General features: G+C 45.7%; 1 protein-coding gene and 1 non-coding gene across 2 annotated transcripts in view; one reads left to right on the top strand and one right to left on the bottom strand.

Annotated features, from left to right (window-relative positions):
• Nucleotides 1-21930, top strand: part of LOC126456813 (Down syndrome cell adhesion molecule-like protein Dscam2) — a 389296-nt gene that overhangs the window by 176583 nt on the left and 190783 nt on the right. The window contains exons 9-12 of the mRNA XM_050092611.1: nt 89-367; nt 4551-4696; nt 10847-10985; nt 21198-21317. Coding sequence (XP_049948568.1) covers nt 89-367; nt 4551-4696; nt 10847-10985; nt 21198-21317 — 684 coding nt within the window. The remainder of the gene's footprint in view (nt 1-88; nt 368-4550; nt 4697-10846; nt 10986-21197; nt 21318-21930) is intronic.
• On the bottom strand, nt 21818-21892 carry Trnas-cga (transfer RNA serine (anticodon CGA)). Its single transcript has one exon. It is a non-coding gene; the product is annotated as a tRNA-Ser (tRNA).

Raw genomic sequence — 21930 nt, 5'->3', positions numbered from 1 at the left:
ACATTCGGAAAACAAGTGACCATTAAAAATATAGAGGTGAAGTTAGTTCATTCATGTTCCGTCAGAGAGTGCTGCTTTCTTCCCATAGGCCCTGCTTACGTGCGACCCCTGCCGGGCCCGGTGCGGGCCGTGGAGTCTGGGCAGGTGACGCTGCGCTGCCCGTACGCCGGTTACCCAATCAGCGGCGTCTCCTGGGAGCGCCGGGGAGTCCCCCTGACAAGTGACTTGCGGCGCGAGCTGCGCGACGGTGGCGCCGCCCTCCACATCCTGCGCGTCGACCCGGCCGCCGACGCGGGCGTCTACGTCTGCACAGTGAGGGGCTCCCAGGGGGACGTCGCCCGGGGGGAAGTGGCGCTGGCCGTCGACAGTGAGTAACGGCCCACACACCACCACCATAGACTAGTACCTCTGAAGTTGAAACTGAGCTGGATTAAGGTAATTGAAAGTAAAATCTGCGTTGACAGGCCACATTCTACATCGAAATCTACATCTACACACATACTTCGCAATCCACCATACGGTGCGTGGCGGAGGGTACCTCGTACCACAACTACCATCTTCTCCCCCTGTTCCACTCCCAAACAGAACGAGGGAAAAATGACTGCCTATATGCCTCTGTACGAGCCCTAATCTGTCTTATCTTTGTGGTCTTTCCGCGAAATATAAGTTGGCGGCAGTAAAATTTTACTGCAGACAGCCTCAAATGCTGGTTCTCTAAATTTCGTCAGTAGCGATTCACGAAAAGAACGCCTCCTTTCCTCCAGAGACTCCCACCCGAGTTCCTGAAGCATTTCCGTAACAATCGCGTGATGATCAAACCTACCAGTAACAAATCTAGCAGCCCGCCTCTGGATTGCATCTATGTCCTCCCTCAATCCGACCTGATAGGGATCCCAAACGCTCGAGCAGTACTTAACAATAGGTCGTATTAGTGTTTTATAAGCGGTCTCCTTTACACATGAACCACATCTTCCCAAAATTCTACCAGTGAACCGAAGACGACTATTCGCCTTCCCCACAACTGCCATTACACGCTTGTCCCTAACGTTTCTCTGCTAATATCTTCTTTACAAGTCGAAGATTTGGCCCTACCCGCTGGTTATATACATTCCTGATGACGGGAAGGCACGAAATGGAAGCCCATAGCCGATATCTCCGTTAAAATTACTATCTTCTTTTAGAGATCTCTACAGCTTCTCAGACTTCCCTTCTATAGATGTTACATTCTTTGTCTACTAATTATCCTGGTTGTAGTAATGACGTTTCACTACTACAGATTTCAATCGTTTCTTGCTATTTCATCAGTTCGTTTATTGACCTCCCGCTTTTGCCTCTATACACTTTTTCGAAAGCCACATGTCACTTTATAGTGTCCCATTGTATGGAGGTGATCACACGCCTCCTTTTTTCAGTGGAAAAGTCTGTTATTTTGTTCTGACTGAAAGCAATGGGCAGGAACCCTGCAAATGAATGGCAACCTTAGAGAGAGAAGGCTGTTCATCACTCTTCGTACTATCATAATTACCCTTAATTCCACTTAGCTTGATGGCTCTATCTGTGGAAAAACCATCATAGCAGTTCCCCTTCAGTATATCCCGTAAGAAAGTCGTCTTCAACTGAAAGCTGTTATAAGGACGATCAGACACCCTGGCACACGGGCTCTGGTTGCCATTCGCAGACATCATCAACATGGGTATAGTATATCTGCCTGAAACCTGTCCCCAATTGCCACAGAGACGCCCCCTCCTTACTCCGCAACGTAATCACAATAATATTTTTCCATTTCACTGTGGACAATAACCACCTGTGTCGGATTTCTGAGTCCACTTGCTGTTTTACACAGCAGAACAACTGTAGTTGTAGACGCTGCAGAACACTGTAGGTGTGTTCATCTGTGGTCGCAAATGTGTCAGTCGAGAAGAAAGAAAAAGAGTGTGAATTTCAAGGTTGGAAAGAAGTCCTCTTCATGAATTGGAACCTTCTCAAACTCTATCAAAAGTAACGTTAGAACGACAAGTAGCCATAGAGTTACGAATCCTAGTACAATGGCTGTTCGGTGATGTGTCAAACCACGGAGACGAGAACGGCCTTTGTTCAGTCCTACAATGTTAGAAGTCGATTCTACTGGCCAGCTTCATCAGGATATTTTGGGAGGTTTCCCATGTTGATCAGGTGGAATGCTGGTCTGTAATACACTTAAATCAATCAGCCCAAAAAAGTAACTCTGAAAATACATTTCATTCAATTTTAATTATGCCTATCAACATCAAATAATAGAACTCACGAAAACAATACAATAAATTGATTAACATGGTCAGATGTGAAGTTTTATAAGCGGACAAATGTTGCAGAGGGCTATCACAACTGAATAAGCGTATTTCTCAAGTTTCTTTCCTGTTGCCTGTCTTTGAACAGACTTAACGTAACTTTTTTTTGTCACTTACTTTTCTTACTATCCTGAAGGATTTTGTAAATGATTCCGATTTTAATTTGTTTCGGATTGTTAATTTATATTATGAGGCGGCTTGTTTACACACAGCAACAGCTATACGGAGTCGTAAAGAGGGTCAAACAGGGTTACGCAACAGCCATAGAGAGAAGTAAATGGCAGCACAGGTTAGCAACAATATACAGTACAATCATTTATTGAAAGAAGTTTTACAATGCTTAACAGGAATATGAAGACTGTGGTGGGATATATAGATCAATGTTCACTTGCACTGATATGTCTTTAAGCAGTAGTATGGTCCTAAATACAGTGAAAGATGGCTAACCTCGCTTTCAACGCTTTGAATATTTTATGCAGTTCTCAAGATCGACTGAGGTATCACACGTCACGCATTTTACTCGATCGACTTCCCTGCTTCGCTAACACAAACTGCAACCATCTGCCGCTAGAGGGCTCCGAATCGTAGCGTCTCCCATAGCGGTATACAACGTAACTATGTTGTTGTACTGCGAGACTCTCAGAAAACTGGAGGCACGAATTCCAAGAACTCTCCATCAGCATGATAATGCCACGCCACTCACGAGCCCTTGGACGTCTGCTAGGTTCACTGACATCGATCGTCCTCCGTACATTCCCGACTTGGTCCCATGTGATTTCCAAATGTTTCCCAAACTTAAAGAATAACTTCGACGACTTCACTTTGATAGTGATGAAGCGGTGCAAGGATAGGTGAGCTTGTGGCTGACAAACATTCCACAGTGCCGACGCGTCTGTCGTTGGCAGAAATGTGTTCGTCACCAGGATGACTATGTTGAGAAATAAATATTTAGATATGAAGAATAAAGATGTAGAATGTTAGTAACGTTTGTGCTATTTAGAAAGCTTAAAGAGTTTTCACATATTAAATTCGGAGCATTGATTTTCAGCACGGCCTCTTATGATGACCAGTTTGGCTCTTCTTGGTGGCGACTATAAATGACTCGTGAAACAGTATTTTGAGGTACTGCCTTGAGGTTCTGTCCTGTGGCACTGACTGACTGGCTACCTAACTGACATGAGGCAGTTACTGCTAATTGGAGCTGTGCACCTGTTTGTATCAAAGTCTGAGGAATGGATATCCACTTGGGAAGTATTTGTGTGATGTGTGGCGAATGTAGAACATAATCCTTATTGTGTGAATCGTCTATGAAGTGGAAATGAAGTCCCATGCTTCTTGACAGAGCGTAGGGGAACGAGGCGGTTGACCCGCACCGCCGTACTAGGCAAGGTCATAATGGAGTTGGTTTGCCGTTGCCTTCCTCCGACCATAATGGGGATGAATGACGACGATAAAGAGGACACAACAACACCCAGTCATCTCGAGGCAGGTGAAAATCCCCGACTCCGCCGGGAATCAAACCCGGGACCCCGTGCTACGGAAGTGAGAACGCTACCGCGAGACCACGAGCGGCTGACTCTGTGGAGTGGGACTTCAATTATCTTACGTCTGAGTCGTAGGCCGCTCGGTGCTCTCCTGTGTAGGGTGCGACCCATATCTTCTATAGTTCAAAGCAATTAGTACATGAATAAAGATATCCTTTATGGCTGATTCGACGGATACAGATCATAAGACGTACGTAATTTCACATAGTTGTGTCAAAAAGATGTCATTCATATTCACGTGTATCAAATAAAAATATGAACTTTGCATATACTAATAAAATATGCTTACCATTTAGGATTCAAAGTAATCAACATTACAAGTATTCGTTGCATATCTATCAACTGTCTGAGGTTCAATAAGTTTTGCGAATTTCCAGTCAAATTTAGTTCTTGGGGACACGATACTTTCTCCAACTCACCAAATTAGAAGTATGAAAAACTAAAATTTAAGAACCTTGCCCCTTCTGTGATACACGGTGCCGAGATAAACTACTTTCGATGTACAAGTTTAAATTTACCTGCAATTTCTATCTTCGTTCATATAGAAACTGTAGTCTTGTAAAATTGTGTGAATCTTTTTGAAACACTCCGTGTATTAATCGCAACTGCAACTACTGTAGGTTAACACGATGACAGATTTCTATCACGGTACTGTTTCACAACACTTTTACTTTTACAGGTCCGCCGGTGGTGGCTCCCTTTACATTTCAACCCAACCTGCGGGAAGGTGCCAGGGCGCAGGTCGGCTGTGGAGTGTCATCTGGGGACCTGCCCATCCGGTTCTCATGGCTCAAGGACAAGGCCCCCATTCCAAAGTCCCTACAGGTACAGTGCGCAAATACTCAGCCATACGTTCTCATCTAAATTCAAAACCTTACTTTCCGAAGCACAGAAGGCAAGTATGGAAGTAAAGAGAGAAGGGATGAGGCTCTAACGCAGCGTTAGAGGTTCTGTATCAGATTTTACTACCAAGATGACCAGTTGCCCTCGCAGCGGCACTTGTCCATAAGATTACTGAGAAAAACCTACCTCTGTAAGTTGAACATTTTTGAGGACAACAAAAGTACATTGCCTGACAAAAAATTGAAGCGCCCAGAAGACATGGTCAAATGTCTATGTTCTTTGTACACGGACACACCATCGGCGAGTATGTAAATGATTAGAGTGGCGGCTTTCCGTGACAACTAGAATGGTCAGCAGAATGCATTAGTGTTGCTCATGTTTGTTGTTGTTACGAGGCCTGGTAGGACATATAAGGTCCGTGTCAGATGTTGAGCGATCACTGTAAAGGACGCAGAGATCCCATGTACTCGTCTGAGACAGCGTTATCATGCCCTGAGACATTTTGAAGAAACGGTTAAAATACATTAATAATTATTCAAGAAATATGGCAAATGAAAGTTGAAGAAATTATATCTCTGGCAAAAAGTTTGAATGGATGAATTTCGCTGTGATTTTGTTTGAATGATACGAGCGTTTGAAGTCAATCGTGAGGTTTTCTTACGAACGGTAGAACGATTCTGCTTCAAAATAAAATTGAAATTATACGAATTAGTAAGACAAAAGGGAGAAGTCACATTGACGATTTTTGTGGTGTTGCTGCTGGCAACACGGTCCTGTGTATAAAATATATCAGTGATTGAAACTCTTCCATTGCAACGTAAGGGAACATTATTGTAGAATTTACCAGCTACAGTACGAGATGAAAAGGTTGGCAGAAAAGAGGAAGTCGTGCTGGGTCACATCAAATAGGTCAGGTAACTGCTGAACCAAAATGAAAAGAGCGGGGTTGGCTATGACCACCACACATTTAGCCGGATTAAGGGAAACCTGGCCTGTTATCTCCAGTTTGGAGAACAGCCCCCGTCCCTGGAAACAGGAAATCCGACGCTGGTGTTCATAGCAGTGACCAGCCTTAGCCCAAAAATGTCATGCTACAAATTCATAAAAACAATCACATTACCATCCTTCATGCTGTTTCAAAGGTAATACTGGCGCTTTCAATAAGTAATGCATCATATATTTTTCTGAAAGAAAGTTGCTTTTATTCAGAATTCCAGTAGACCATATTATTCCCCACTATTTTGGCTACAGAGGCCTATTTTTCAACATAATCTCCGTTCAATGCGGCGGCCTTACCCCACCTTACTTGGATAGCCTGTATGCCCTTATGTTATCACTCTACTGGTCGACGTTGGAGACAACATATTGCTGCATCAATAAGCTCCTCATCATTTACGTACCGCTTCCCATGGAGCACATCCTTCATTGGGCCTACGGAGCCCAAAGGTGCGAGATCCAGGCTGTAGGGTGGATGTGAAAGAACACTCCAGTGCAGTCTTGTTAGTCTCACGTATGCACATGCTTTGTCATGGAGAACGACCAGTTCGTTTGCATTTTTGCGGCGACGAATACGCTAAAGTCGTTTCTTCAGTTTCCTGAGTGTAGCGCTATGTACTTCAGAGCTGATAGTTGCACCACGAGGGAGGACACCAAACAGAATAACCGCTTCAGAGTCCCAGAAGACCAGGGGCGGGCAGGAATCCTGCACGTGTGCGGTGCACTTGCACGCGTGCAGTTAACAGGTGTTCTGCGTGCACACAGGGGCAAGCTGGCCACCCGCTTATCTCCCCTCCCCACTGGCCACCCGCTTATCTCCCCTCCCCACCATGTCTTTTGTCCGCTCCTTCCTCTGCAATGCGTTTTGTTTCCTAGCTTTGCTTTATTGAAAGAAGGAATAAGGTTAGTAGGAGTGCTTGAAAGATATCGTGGTTTGAAAGAGTACCTATTACCTACGATACGTTTTATTTAGTTATCGTAGGTGGAGTGGAATAAAATTTATACATACAGACAAACGCAAACAGTTACTTAAATTTTCATCACTGATGTTTGCTCTTAACCGAGACTTACTAATTCAGCAAATGGTTTTCCAGCTCTCGCTATATTAAGCGCAATCTTATAACTTGCACGTACCGCTGGGCTATTATTGTTGTCGTCCTGAAAAATTGAAAACAGTGCTCCATAAAAAGTTAAATCAGTTAGATGAGAAGCATGACGAAAGAAAGTTGCAGATCTCTCTCGACCACAGCAACTACTACAGATTCATTTAGTATCGTCAGATCGCTGTTCTTAAGCTCAATCACTTTCCCCATCTGCTCAAAAGCCGACAATAAATTGTACTCGTCCTTGTGAAATTTGTTATAATGGCGTTCAATACTAAACTTCCGCTGACCAGCGGGAATACTGCCACATATTAAACATTTCTAATTTTCACGTTTTTGCATAAACAAAAAAATGATTCTCCCATTCCTTTTTAAAAGATAGCAAATCTCCACTTCTCCGTTTCCTTGTTTCACTCTGCATTTTCCGGTTCTTGAAATACAACGTTCACTACGTAGTGGTCGCTTCGCATCAGCGTCAGCAGTTTAGCCTGGTACTACTACACTGCCGCAACGTGATGGCTGTCGCCACAGCCCCGGTCGACGCCTGCACGCGAGCAGCACACGTGCAACGTTTGCCCGCCCCTGCAGAAGACCATCGCCATGACTCTACCACCTGAGGGTGTGGAAGAGAGGTTGCGCGGCGCCACTACATGGATTGCCGTTTTGTTTCCGCGCTGAAGTGATGAACCCATGTCTCGTCGCCTGTGACTGTGTCCGACAAAACATTTCCACGATGAGCCACGTAACATGCAAGCACAACTCCGCACAGATGGCCCATCGTTGCTCTTTATAGGCTTCTGTTAGGCAGTGAGGAACCCAGCGGGCGGACACCTTTGAGTGGATGAGTGTATCGGCACTAGCATCAGAGATTTGCAGTTGTGCAGCGATGTGTTTGAGTACGATGGGCCCTTCGCCTGTAGTGAGAGTGTCTGCACGTTCTAACATTGCAAGAGTCTCAGCTGTGTGCAGCAGGCCAGCACGCGGAAGATAGGACAGAGTTCTGTGACCTAGTTGCGCTGACAGACGCCTCGCCTAACCACTCCTTTGTCTTTGTTCACTGCTCGGTCTTCGCAGACGTTCTGCAAGCGCCTATTATTAATATCTGCGTTGCTCTGATATTTCGCCAAAAGAGACTCACAAAGGGAGGCCGCCAATTGTGAAATTCAGATTCAATTCATACTGCGCATGATAAAAGCTCATGGCCAGAGGTGTAATGTGGCAAAGCACCAAGATGCACTTCTCAGGCGTTGTCGAGAAAATCGACAGTTAAAATAAACCGTTGTGGTGAAATGCTCTCTACGATTAATAGATTTATACAGCGTCGTGGCGCAGCGGTAAGCGCTCGGGTTCGTAATCCAAAGGTCGCCGGATCGAATCTCGCGACATGCAATTTTTTTTTTTTAGTATTTGTTATTCAAATGTGTCTACACACACACACACACACACACACACACACACATATATATATATATATATATATATATATATATATATATATATATATATAATTCCCGGCAATCAGTTGCAACAATTATGCATATAATAAGTTGTTGAAGGTCGTTTGTCGTGGAAAAACTGGCGACTTCGAACATCATTATGTTTTCCGCAAACAAAGTTGTATTTCACAAGTGTTATTAATTGTCTTCATAATGTTAACCACGTATAGTTAACGGAAGACGTAGAAACGATATTCCGAAACGAATACGTATAGCGTAAGTCAAACGTTCGAATTAGAATAGAGACCCCACGAACGCGAATTTGCTGTGGCAGGTATGAAATATAAGCTCCGTTACTCGCTCGTTACACTTGAAGGACAGATGTTGAATGGGCCGAAACGAGCCGCCGCATAACAGCGTAGTTGCCCCCTAACTTCGTAAGAAGGTAGATGCGGTCCCTAGCGCAACTTATAACATCGTAGAAAATCAGTGCGGACGTGAGAGCTTTGGTACACCCTGTTAAACAAACGGAAAAATGGAGGCGGTACAATTGGAGAGTGATCCGCCTTCACCAAAATGCATAAGCAATTCATTAATAGTTTATATATATATAAACAAAAAACTAATAATAAAAAAAATGTTACATGGCGCGAGATTCGATCCGGCGACCGACCTGCCGATTACGAACCCGAGCGCTTACCGCTGCGCCACGACGCTGTATAAAACTACTAACCGTAGAGAGCATTTCACCGCAACGGTTTCTTTTAACTGTCGATTTTCTCGACAGCGGCTGAGAAGTGCACCTTGGTGCTTTGCCACATTACACCTCTGGCCATGAGCTTTTATTATGCGCAGTGAGAATCGAATCTGAATTTCACAATTGGCGGCCTCCCCTTGTCAGCGGGAACTCTCAACTTGAAACACACGTCCATTACAGACGCCATTTTGAAGGCTACTTACATCACCGCCATCTGTCGGAACTTCATGAAACTATAAGAGCTGGAGAGGGTATATTCCACAATGTTCCTCAAAAAACTGCGAATCTTTTCACCCAAAACTGGCCGAGGAATAAAATTTCCTACATTACTTACTGAACGCCCTTGTAAAAACATTTTGAAATAGAATCTATTCGCAACTAACACAAATTTTCATTTTCGAGACAAGACATTAAAGGAATTCAGTTCATTAGCAAATACCACGTGTTCCATGGTAAAACGTCTTCTGTTTCGAGGTACAAGACGGTGCATGAGTTAAGATGTATGGCTTAAACGTCCACACTTTACGCAACTAGTTTTAAAAAAATTTTCAACTGAAATTGGGTGAGGAAAAAAAGAAGTGTGTTGCATTACTTACTGAACGCCCCTCGTACATAATATTTTAAATTTTGCACAAGAATATCATGGTTCAGACGCTAGAGAGCCTCAGTTATGCACTATGGTAAAGACCTCTGTGATATTGGCTCTCCTATATCGTGTGTCAAGGTAGGCACTACCCGACCACGATATTACTGCACTTGTCCTCCCGTGGCAGTTATCGGAAACACACGCTGACGTTACAGTAAACAAGTACATTGGTGACTAACGAAAACTGCTAACGAAAATGTATATCATTTCAATGCTTTCAGGTCAGTTGTACATATACTGTCAGATAGTTCATCATGTCCTCGTGAAATAGCGGCGGTAGGCCAAGTGCAATAATGTCGTGGTCGGGTAGTAGGCCTATAGCCTGTTCAGTTGACATTCCAGCGTATTCTTCCAGAATAAGATTTTTACTCTGCAGCGTAGTATGCGCTGATATGAAACTTCCTGACGGATTAAAACTGTGTGCCAGACCGAGACTCGAACTCGGGACCTTTGCCTTTCGCGGGCAAGTGCTCTACCAACTGAGCTACCCAAGCACGACTCACACCCCGTCCTCACAGCCTTACTTCTGCCAGTACCTCGTCTCCTGCCTTCCAGAAGCTTTCATTCTGGAAACATCCCCCAGGCTATGGCTAAGCTATGTCTCCGCAATATCCTTTCTTTCAGGAGTGCTTGTTCTGCAAGGTTCGCAAGAGAGCTTCTGTAAAATTTGGAAGGTAGGAGGCGAGGTACTGGCGGAAGTAAAGCTGTGAGGACGGGGCGTGAGTCGTGCTTGGGTAGCTCCGTTGGTAGAGCACTTGCCCGCGAAAGGCAAAGGTCCCGAGTTCGAGTCTCGGTCCGGCACACAGTTTTAACCTGCCAGGAAGTTTCACACCGTATTCTTATTTATCTTTCCCTGATTTCTCACCGAGCGAGGTGGCACAGTGGTTAGCACACTGGACTCGCATTCGGGAGGACGACGGTTCAATCCCGTCACCGGCCATCCTGATTTAGGTTTTCCGTGATTTCCCTAAATCGCTTCAGTCAAATGCCGGGATGGTTCCTTTGAAAGGGTACGGCCGATTTCCTTCCCCATCCTTCCCTCACCCGAGCTTGCGCTCCGTCTCTAATGACCTCGTTGTCGACGGGACGTTGAACACTAATTTCCTCCTCCTCCTCCTGATTTCTCCCTTGTATGTAGTCCCCCCCCCCTCCCAGAGGGTGTCACAACTTACCGGATGTAATGTACTTCTACAGGTGAGTGAGAAGCAGGTGAGCGACTTCCTGAGCGTGCTGCTCTTCAGCAAGCTGTCCTCTCGCCACAGCGGCACCTACACCTGCGTCGCCTCCAACAACGCCGCCAGCGCCAACCACTCGGCACAGCTGCAGGTCAACGGTGAGTCGAGCCACTGATCCAGTTTCAGCTCAGTCCACAGCCGAGTGAACCTTCCAAATGACCATTATCTCCTGCACTGGCTATCGTAACTTAGATTACAATATCCTTTTATTTTGCATTTTTAACTTCCGCACAGTATCGACAGTGATATACACACCACAAACAACATCGTTAAAATACTGCGTGGTCCATTCATAGTGACAGAGCCAAATATCTCACGAAATAAGCATCAAACGAAAAAACTACAAAGAGCGAAACTCGTCTAGCTTGAAGGGGGAAACCAGATGGCGCTATGGTTGGCCCGCTAGATGGCGCTGCCATAGGTCAAACGGATATCAACTGCGTTTTTTTTTTTTAATAGGAACCCCCATTTCTTATTACATATTCGTGTAGTATGTAGAGATACCGGGTGATCAAAAAGTTAGTATAAATTTGAAAACTGAATAAATCACGGAATAATGTAGATAGAGAGGTACAAATTGACACACATGCTTGGAATGTCATGGGGTTTTATTAGAACCAAAAAAATACAAACGTTCAAAAAATATCCGACAGGCGATCATTGTAGGCAAAACCACCCCTTCCTTCCGCCTCCTTGATTTCTATCTCACCGTCTATGGCCGTCCTCTCGCCCTCACCCCCACCCTTAAGTACCTTGGCGTCACCCTCGACCGTCGCCTCTCCTGGACCCCCCATCTCCGGACAATCCAAGCCAAGGCACACTCCCGACTCCGTCTCCTCAAGCTCCTTTCTGACCGCACATGGGGTCTGGACCCCTCCACCATCCTCCACACCTATAAATCCCTCATCCACCCTATCCTTTGTTACGCCCATCCGGCCTGGATCTCCGCTCCCCCTACCTTTTATAAATCCCTCGAAATCCTTGAATGCCACGCTCTCCACCTCACCCATCGCATCAGTCTCCGCTCCCCCACGCGGATCCTGTACGATCTCATTCCATTCCCCCACCTCCTCCTTTTCCTTGAAAGGATATGGATCCTGTACAACTCCCATGAACTCGATCCTCCTCACCCACTTGTCTCGCCCATCCTCTCCCGACCCCGCCCGCTGCCGCACCTGTATTCCCACGTCCCACCCGGTCTCCATCTCTCCACCCTCCTTACCCTCTCCCAAGGCGGCTTCCACCAGCTCCCCCTCCCTGATGATGTCCTCCTCCCCTCCATCTATCCCTCCTATCAACTTTGATCCTCCCCTCCCACATCCTGTGTCTTTTCCTTTTGGCACCCTCCCTCCCTTCTCTCTCCTTCCCCCCCCCCCTTCCTCCACCCCTCTTCCCCCGGGCTTCCCCTCCCCCTGCCTCCCTCCCCCCTATCTCCCCTGCCCGTGGCATCTCTGTTCCCCCCGCTCCCTCTCCCATCCCCCTCCTCCTCTCTTGGCAGGTCCCCGGACTCCTACACGGTTAGTGAACATTCGCGCACCGGAGATCAACGCTTCGTGTTCTGTGTGTGCCGTCGTTTTGTGCTTAAGTGGTTCAGTGTTATTCGTTTTGTGCACCTACGTTCACGTGTGACAATTTTCGTCTATGTATGTGTCCAAGTGTCTGAACAAATTTTATCTTGGACTCTACGCCCGTGAACAGCTCCATGTATTTCAAAAAGTGTTTGTCTCCGTTTATATGTCCACCATATTTTTATCTCACATTGTCTTCATTTGTATCTTTGTGTTTCTCTGAGGCCAAAGAGCGGCGTAGTATGCTGCTGCTGGCCTGCCTGTCAACAGGTTTAAAAATAACCTAAAAAAAAAAGTATGACAGATGGCGCTTCATCTGGTCAGAATAGCAATAATTAGCATAACAAAGTAAGACAAAGTAAAGATGATGTTCGTTAAAGGAAATGCTCAATATGTCCACCATCATTCCTCAACAATAGCTGTGGTCGAGGAATAATGTTGTGAACAGCACTGTAAAGCATGTCCGGAGTTATGGTGAGGCATTGGCGTCGGATGTTGTCTTTCAGCATCCCTAGAAATGTCGGTCGACCACGATACACTTGCGACTTCAGGTAACCCAAAAGCCAATAATCGTACGGACTGAGGTCTGGGGACCTGAAAGGCCAAGCGTGACGAAAGGGGTGGTTGAGCACACGATCATCACCAAACGACGCGCGCAAGAAATTTTTCACGAGTTTAGCAATACTTTTTTTTTTTGTTCTAATGAAACCCCATGTCATTCCAAGCATGTGTCTCAATTTTTACCTCTCTATCTACATTATTCCGTGGTTTATTAAGTTTTCAAATTTATACTGACTTTTTGATCACCCGGTATATGAATGTTTTAGTTGGACCACTTTTTTCGCTTTGTGATAGATGGCGCTGTAATAGTCACAATGTACGTGGTATCACGTAACATTCCGCCAGTGCGCACGTTATTTGCTTCGTGATACATTACGCATGTTAAAATGGACCGTTTACCAATTGCAGAACAGGTCGATATCGTGTTATGTATGGCTACTGTGATCAAAATGCCCAATGGGTGTGTGCTATGCACGCTGCTCGGTATCCAGGACGACATCATCCAAGTGTTCGGACCGTTCGCCGGATAGTTACGTTATTTAAGGAAACAGGAAGCGTTCAGCCACGTGTGAAACGTAAGCCACGACCTGCAACAAATGGCGATGCCCAAGTAGGTGTTTTAGCTGCTGTCGCGGCTAATCCGCACATCAGTAGCAGACAAATTAAGCGAGAATTGGGAATCTCAAATACGTCGGTGTTGAGAATGGTACATCAACATCGATTGCACCCGTACCATATTTCTATGCACCAGGAATTGCATGGCGACGACTTTGAACGTCGTGTACAGTTCTGACACTGGGCACAAGAGAAATTGCGGGACGATGACAGATTTTTTGCACGCGTTCTATTTAGCGACGAAGCGTCATTCACCAACAGCGGTAACGTAAACCAACATAATATGCGCTACTGGGCAACGGAAAATCCACGATGGTTGCGGCAAGTGGAACATCAGCGACCTTGGCGAGTTAATGTATGGTGCGGCATTATGGGAGGAGGGATAATTGGCCCCCATGTTATCTATGGAAGTCTAAATGGTGCAATATATGCTGATTTCCTACGTAATGTTCTACCGACGTTACTACAAGATGTTTCACAGAATGGCGATGTACTTCCAACATGATGGATGTGCGGCACATAGCTCGCGTGCGGTTGAAGCGGTATTGAATAGCATATTTCATGACAGGTGGATTGGTCGTCGAAGCACCATACCATGGCCCACGTTCACCGGATCTGACGTCCCCGGATTTCTTTCTGTGGTGAAAGTTGTAGGATATTTGCTATCGTGATCCACCGACACCGCCAGACAACATGCGTCAGCGCATTGTCAATGCATGTGCGAACATTACGGAAGGCGAACTACTCGCTGTTGAGAGGAATGTCGTTACACGTATTGCCAAATGCATTGTGGTTGACGGACATTTTCCTATGACACCATTTCACTGACAGACATTTCAGTTTAAACTGCTGCTGGCACTAGTGAAAAGCGTGTATATTATATTTCAACTGCTGCTGGGGGTGATTAGGGTATTTATGACATTAACAAAATGTGTAAAACGCAAGGGAGACAACTAGCGTCTGTGGTACAGGACGGGGAATGGGGGTTGGTGGACGAGCCTAAGTGGTGGAGGAGTCGGAGGGGAGCGGGAAGGCAAATGATATGTCGCTTGTATGGAAATATCTTCTCGAAAGGGCCCCGAATGGCATAAAAGCGCACTGGCTAACCTACAGCTACACCTGGTGGCCAGCTGATCTGATGTAAAACTGAGAGAAGAGAAATGATCTCTGTGTTGTACTAATTAAGTAACTTATGTTCTTATAGCCAAATTACATTGCACAAAAATGAATGGCAGGAAGGGAAAGAAGGATTAGTATTTCTTACTCTGTGTGCAAATTTCATAGGGAGATCGCATTTACCTCCCTCCGAACCATGTACACAGAAAAAAGAAATACCAGTCCTTCTTTCTCTTCCGCGATTCTTTTTTGTAGTGTGGCATTCGTGGATGAACAGAGATCATTTAAATTTGTACTGCACAGTTTTATCTCTGACCAGCCGGCCCCGAGGTGTCGCTGCACTGAGCCCAATAGGCCCTTATATATGCAAGTGATGTTTTGCGTCAGAACAGTCAGTGAACTCTTGGTGTCATGTTGTTTATTTTAGAGTCCGGTAAGGTCTTAAAATACTTTACGATATGACACTATATCGGATTCTATGACGACCACTTCTGAATGCTATTTGTATTTCTCGGCATAACAGACCACTGCATTTTGACACTGTATGCCCAACGTAATTTTTGAGTAACCCAAATAACACGCTCGACATTATATTGTGCAACGCACTTACCAAACAGAATAATATCACATTTTTATTATAGTTGTCTTATCTGGTGGTAATATTCGCAAATAAAACTGAATTTATCGTAACTATATTGAAGTTAATCTTTGGAAAAAGTCCACTCCAAAGTTGCAGGCTCAATGTCGTGAAAGAAAATTAATTGTTATGTATTGCTTTAATAATCAAACCCCAGATAGAACTATAATGCATCACCACATACACCATAAGATCGAGCAAATTGTCTATCAAGCCTTTCGTGTAGGTATGTACCATCTATGTAACTAATCGAAGGCAGTTAGTTTTTTGCCATACGCGTTTCGCTTCTTTTATTTGGGAAGCATCATCGCCGGGCGATTTTCAGCGCTGCTAACTCACGTGTGTGGTCCTGGATATGTATTCGTTAGTTTCCATACTTCAGCTAGCAGTATGGAAACTAGCGAATACATATCCAGCACCACACACATGAGTTAAGAGCGCTAGAAATCACCACTGGTGATGCTTCCCAAATAAAAAACGTGAAACGCGTATGGCGATAAACAAACTGGCTTAATATAGTTGCATAGACGGTACATACCTCTACGAATTTAAAGAAACTAAGGGGAAGACTGAAAGCAGAAAAAATGACAATATCATGCCTTTATTCAATTACTGAAAGTCATCATTTAACTACTTTTCTTGAATATTAATGACTGGATTATTTGCAATTATGTATGCAGACACAATTTAGTTCACTTAAACATCGTTTATTGATAGGTAAATGATACACTCGCAGTGCCGTTCTCAGATCTTTTCGCTGGCTTTACAGATAAAGATGAAATGGGGGTCTTTTGATGTGCGATCACCATTTTTTTTTTTTTTTAATTTCATATTCTAGCAAGTCGGGAAGAATACCAGTAAGGTACCCTAAATCCCTGTGCATATAGAGCCTTTGGATTTTCGCTTGAACAAAGGTAAAGTTCTGCGTTCTGGTCCTACACGCTCCAATCCGGTCTGACCGACCGTTGCCAGTGGCGTCAGCGAATGCGGTACGGATAGCCATGTGGTCAGCACTAGAGATGGGTGTCATTTGCGAACTAACAGGTCCAAAGGAACGGTTCACCAAGATGAACAGGAGTTCCCGGGAACGGGAAACGGTCTATCTCGTTCCCGCAACGGCACGTCGGTCGGTCTCGCTCCAGCCTTGGTCCCATTCCCCGTCTGTCTCGGTGTCGGTCTCACTCGGCCGGACTCGTCCTTCTTCGTGTGGCCACTCGCCGCAGTTCCCCTGCCGACTGCTTATAGTTAGTTCAGTATCGAGTTGTTCTTTTCGTTCGCTTCGCACGCCCAGTCTAGATCTGCTTCAAACCTTTTTTGAACTCTGAACTTCTGGATCTTTTCGTGTTCTATTCAGCGTCCAAGACCGGTAATTAAAATATATTTTATAATTACATAAATTACACGGTATGTAATACACCCATCCTTTCAGGTAACAAACCGGCGTATCAGCTTACTTCACTACTTGGATAAACAGCAGAAGAAATACTTGTAAAAAGGCAAGATTTTTTGTTATTACACATGCAAAGGACGTCGGCAATGCACACGCGAGTGGCCAATTTCCGTCTTTTTTTGACCCAAGGTAAAAGAACATGTTCATTGTTATGGAAGGCAGACCGAAGCCCGCACTTGGACGCTGCAGTTGGCTAAACGAGATGTTTTACAGAATCAAGAAGATTACAAGTGTGTGAGAATTCTGTTATGAATAAAAACTCTGTACTCCAGGGGGGAGGCAAGTGCCGCCTCTTGGCGCCTTCCATCTTCATCTACCTATGCAACTAATTTTCAGCTTTTCATAAGAACCACATACTACGCACAATGAACGGTGAACGAGTAAAAATGAACGGTTCCTAAAAAAGAGCGATCACCAGTGAACCAGTTCCCAAGGATGAACGAGTTTGCCCATCTCTAGTCAGCACGCCGCTCTTCAGATCGTTGTTGAACTTCTTGACCTTGTAACCGCCACTAATCGGTCGATCAGCACCTCTGTTGGTGTCACGAGGCAGAGTGCGCCCCGTACCGGACCCCCCCCCCCCCCCCCATCAAGGATAAATCCCTGGCAGTACCGGGAATCGAGCCCGGGTTCCCCAAATGGCAGTCAGCCGCGCGGACCACTTAGCTACGTAGGCGGACTTTAGAAGAGCAGCAGAGAAAAAAAAAAACTGCACAAGTACGTGCTCGTAGGTTGATACATTATAACGTGTTATTCCATGTAACTACTATTTCACTTTATTTTGATTTTTACTCCAGCGAATAAATAACAAATAATTTCTTTCATATTTGTAGTTTTATGATGTTACATCTGGCATGTGTTTCAGGCACTTGGAAATGGCTACATAGCGTTGTGTAGCAGTGAAAAAGACAAAAGAAAAGGATATTCTGATGCATTTTACAACAGCCAGGGCAGGACACTGAGGTGACAGAAGTCATGGGATTCTTACTAATACCGCGTCTGACCTCCTTTTGCCCACCGTAGTGCAGCACCTCAATGTGGCATAGACTCTACAAGTCGTTGGAAGTCCCCTGCAGGAATACTGAACCATGCTGCCTCTATGGCCGTCCATAACTGCGAAAGTGCTTCCGGTAGTGCACGAACTGACTTCTCAATTACCTCCCATAAATGTTCGATGGGATTGATGTCGGACGATCTGGGTGGCCCCACCATTCACTCAATTTGTCTAGAATGTTCTTCAAACCAATCACTAACAGTTGTTTCGGAAATCTGTGGTAAGATCCTATTGGACCAAACTGCTGAGGTCATCGGTGCCTAAGCGTACACACTATTTAATCTAACTTAAACTACGAGGGCAGTTCAATAAGTAATGCAACACTTTTTTTTTCTGAAACAGGGGTTGTTTTATTCATCATTAAAATACACCAGGTTATTCCCCAATCTTTTAGGTACACAACACTATTTTTCAACGTAATCTCCATTCAATGCTACGGCCTTACGCCACCTTGAAATGAGGGCCTGTATGCCTGCACGGTACCATTCCACTGGTCGATGTCGGAGCCAACGTCGTACTGCATCAATAACTTCTTCATCATCCACGTAGTGCCTCCCACGGATTGCGTCCTTCATTGGGCCAAACATATGGAAATCCGACGGTGCGAGATCGGGGCTGTAGGGTGCACGAGGAAGAACAGTCCACTGAAGATTTGTGAGCTCCTCTCGGGTGTGAAGACTTGTGTGAGGTCTTGCGTTGTCATGAAGAAGGAGAAGTTCGTTCAGATTTTTGTGCCTACGAACATGCTGAAGTCGTTTCTTCAATTTCTGAAGAGTAGCACAATACACTTCAGAGTTGATCGTTTGACCATGGGGAAGGACATCGAACAGAATAACCCCTTCAGCGTCCAAGAAGATGGTTCTCCTTTGCTCTTTATGGTGTTCGGTTAGACAACGAGGGACCCAGCGGGAACAAACCTTTGAATATCCCAACTGGTGAACAATTGTGACAGCACTACCAACAGAGATGTCAAGTAGAGCACTGAGTTGTTTGATGGTGATCCGTCGATCATCTCGAACGAGTGTGTTCGCACGCTCCGCCATTGCAGGAGTCACAGCTGTGCACGGCCGGCCCGCACGCGGGAGATCAGACAGTCTTGCTTGACCTTGCGGCGATGATGACACACGCTTTGCCCAACGACTCACCGTGCTTTTGCCCACTGCCAGATCACCGTAGACATTCTGCAAGCGCCTATGAATATCTGAGATGCCCTGGTTTTCCGCCAAAAGAAACTCGATCACTGCCCGTTGTTTGCAACGCACATCCGTTACAGACGCCATTTTAACAGCTCCGTACAGCGCTGCCACCTGTCGGAAGTCAATGAAACTATACGAGACGAAGCGGGAATGTTTGAAAATATTCCACAAGAAATTTCCGGTTTTTTCAACCAAAATTGGCCGAGAAAAAAAATGTGTTGCATTACTTATTGAACTGCCCCCGTAACTTACGCTAAGGACAACACACACACCCCCATGCCCGAGGGAGGACGCGAACCTCCGACGGGGGAAGTCGCGCGGACCGTGACAAGGCCCCCAAGACCACACGGCTGCGAACGGTTGTGGCCCAGTGACTTGGTGCATCGTTATTTAGGAACATGAAGTCTATGAATGACTCCAAATGGTCTCTAAAATATCCATTTACACTCAATGACCGGTTCAGTTGGACCAGAGGACCCGGTCAATTCCATGTGTACACAGCCCACACCATCGTGGGTCCACTTCCAGCTTTCACAGTGCCTTGTTGACAGCTTGGGTCCATGGCTTCGTGGCGTATGCGCCACACTCGAATCTTACCATCAGCTCTTACCAACTGCAATAGGCCACCGTTTTCCAGTCGTCTGGGGTCCAGGCGATACGGTAACGAATCCAGAAGAGGCACTGCAGGCGATGTCGTGCTGTTAGCAAAGGCACTCGTGTCGGTCGTCCGCTGCCACAGCCCATTAACCCCAAATTTCGCCACAGTGTCGTAATGGATACGTTTGTCGTGCGCGCCACACTCATTTCTCCGGTTAGTGGAGGAGGAGACCAGTGTTTAACGTCCCGTCGACAACGAGGTCATTAGAGACGGAGCACAAGCTCGGATAAGGGAACGATGGGGAAGGAAATCGGCCGTGCCCTTGCAAAGGAACCATCCCGGCATTTGCCTGAACTGATCTAGGGAAATCACGGAAAACCTAAATCAGGATGGCGGGACGCGGGATTGAACCGACGTCCTCCCGAATGCGAGTCCAGTGGGCTGACCACTGCGCCACCTTGCTCGGTCCTCCGGTTAGTTCACGCAGTGTTGCTTGTCTGTTAGCACTGACAACTTCAGGCGAACGCCGCTGCTGTTGGTCGTCAAGTAGAGGCTGTTGGCCGCTACGTTGCCCGTGGTGAGAGGCGACGCCTGAAATTTGGTATTCTCAGCAGACTCTTGACACTGTTGATCAGGGAGTATTGAATTCGCTAACGATTTCCGAATTCGAATGTCCCATGAGCCTAGCTCCAACTACCTTTCCACTTTCAAAGTCTATTAATCCCCGTCGAGCGCCATAATCACGTCGCAAAACCTTTTCACATAAATCACCTGAATACAAATGACAATTCCGCCAATGCATTGCTCTTTTATACCTTGTGTTCGCGATACCACCGCCATCTGTATATGTGAACAGTGCTATCCCATGACTTTTGTCACGTCAGTGTAGATTATCATTGTGGTGTCACCGCCAGACACCACACTTGCTAGGTGGTAGCCTTTAAATCGGCCGCGGTCCATTAGTATACGCCGGACCCGCGTGTCGCCACTGTCAGTGATTGCAGACCGAGCGCCAACATACGGCAGGTCTAGTGAGACGTTCTAGCACTCGCCCCAGTTGTACAGCCGACGTTCGTAGCAATGGTTCACTGACAAATACGCTCTCATTTGCCGAGACGATAGTTAGCATAGCCTTCAGCTAAGTCATTGGCTACGACCTAGCAAGGCGCCATAGCTTTGATAATTAATATTTTGAAGCACGTATCATCAAGAGCGATGTTCTACAAATGTGGATTAAAGTTAAGTATTACAGCAACTGCGTCCATTTTCTAAGTTCTCATTTCCTTTTAACTGTTCCAGACCTCACGCCAATCTGCGTGAGCTTAACGCGTGCCTTTCGGCTTCCTCTCGTTGTGACTTGGCTGTGTTGCTAAGTCACAACAATCATCATTCGGTATTTCAAACATTAAATAAATCGCAGTAGCTACCATTTGAGAGAGTGTGTCACTTGCGGTGCAACAGCATGAGATTTGTACGGCAACCAATAGTCCAGCATATGTTGACATTCTTTTCCAGTCGCTCCACAGTGGCTACTGGAACCTCACGACACGTCTGCTCTCTCTGGGAACCCACTGTCCATCCACTGCCGAGCACAGGGCTTTCCGCAACCAGCCGTGTCCTGGCTGCGTGGACAAGGTAAGAGGAAATGTCACTCAGAATACAACAGCTAATCCTTATACATAAAACTCTCGTGTCACAGTGTTAGTTGCCATACTCCTCCGAAACGGCTCGATCGATTCTGATGAAAGTTTACATGTATATTCGGAAGGTCTGAGAATCGATCGTAATCTATTTTTCATACCCCTAAGTGATAAGGGTGGTCCATCCCCAAAAAAAATTTCTCATTTTTTGGACAGAACTTTTTATTTTTGTATTTTTATGATGTGGCATTAGAAAATACACAAAGCCCTAAATTTTCACCATTCTACCACCAACCCCTATTATTAATGGCGATTTTAGTAATTCAATAATTTTCAACCCCGGTCGATAAATGATCAATTTTCACTTGATCAGTTATCCCCGCCAGGTTTCTACCGGCGATAGTCTTTCACTGCTCGATAGACAGGTAATTGTAGAAAACGTACCAAAAGCAACGACATGAATATCCCTGAAACTTCCTGTCAGATTAAAACTGTGTGCCCGACCGAGACTCGAACTCGGGACCTTTGCCTTTCGCGGGCAAATGCTCTACCAACTGAGCTACCGAAGCACGACTCACGGCCGGTACTCACAGCTTTACTTCTGCCAG

The sequence above is a fragment of the Schistocerca serialis genome, chromosome 1 (genome assembly GCF_023864345.2).
Source record: "Schistocerca serialis cubense isolate TAMUIC-IGC-003099 chromosome 1, iqSchSeri2.2, whole genome shotgun sequence".
Classification (NCBI taxonomy): Eukaryota; Metazoa; Arthropoda; class Insecta; order Orthoptera; family Acrididae; genus Schistocerca; species Schistocerca serialis.
This window is presented reverse-complemented; position numbering and strand designations above follow the sequence as displayed.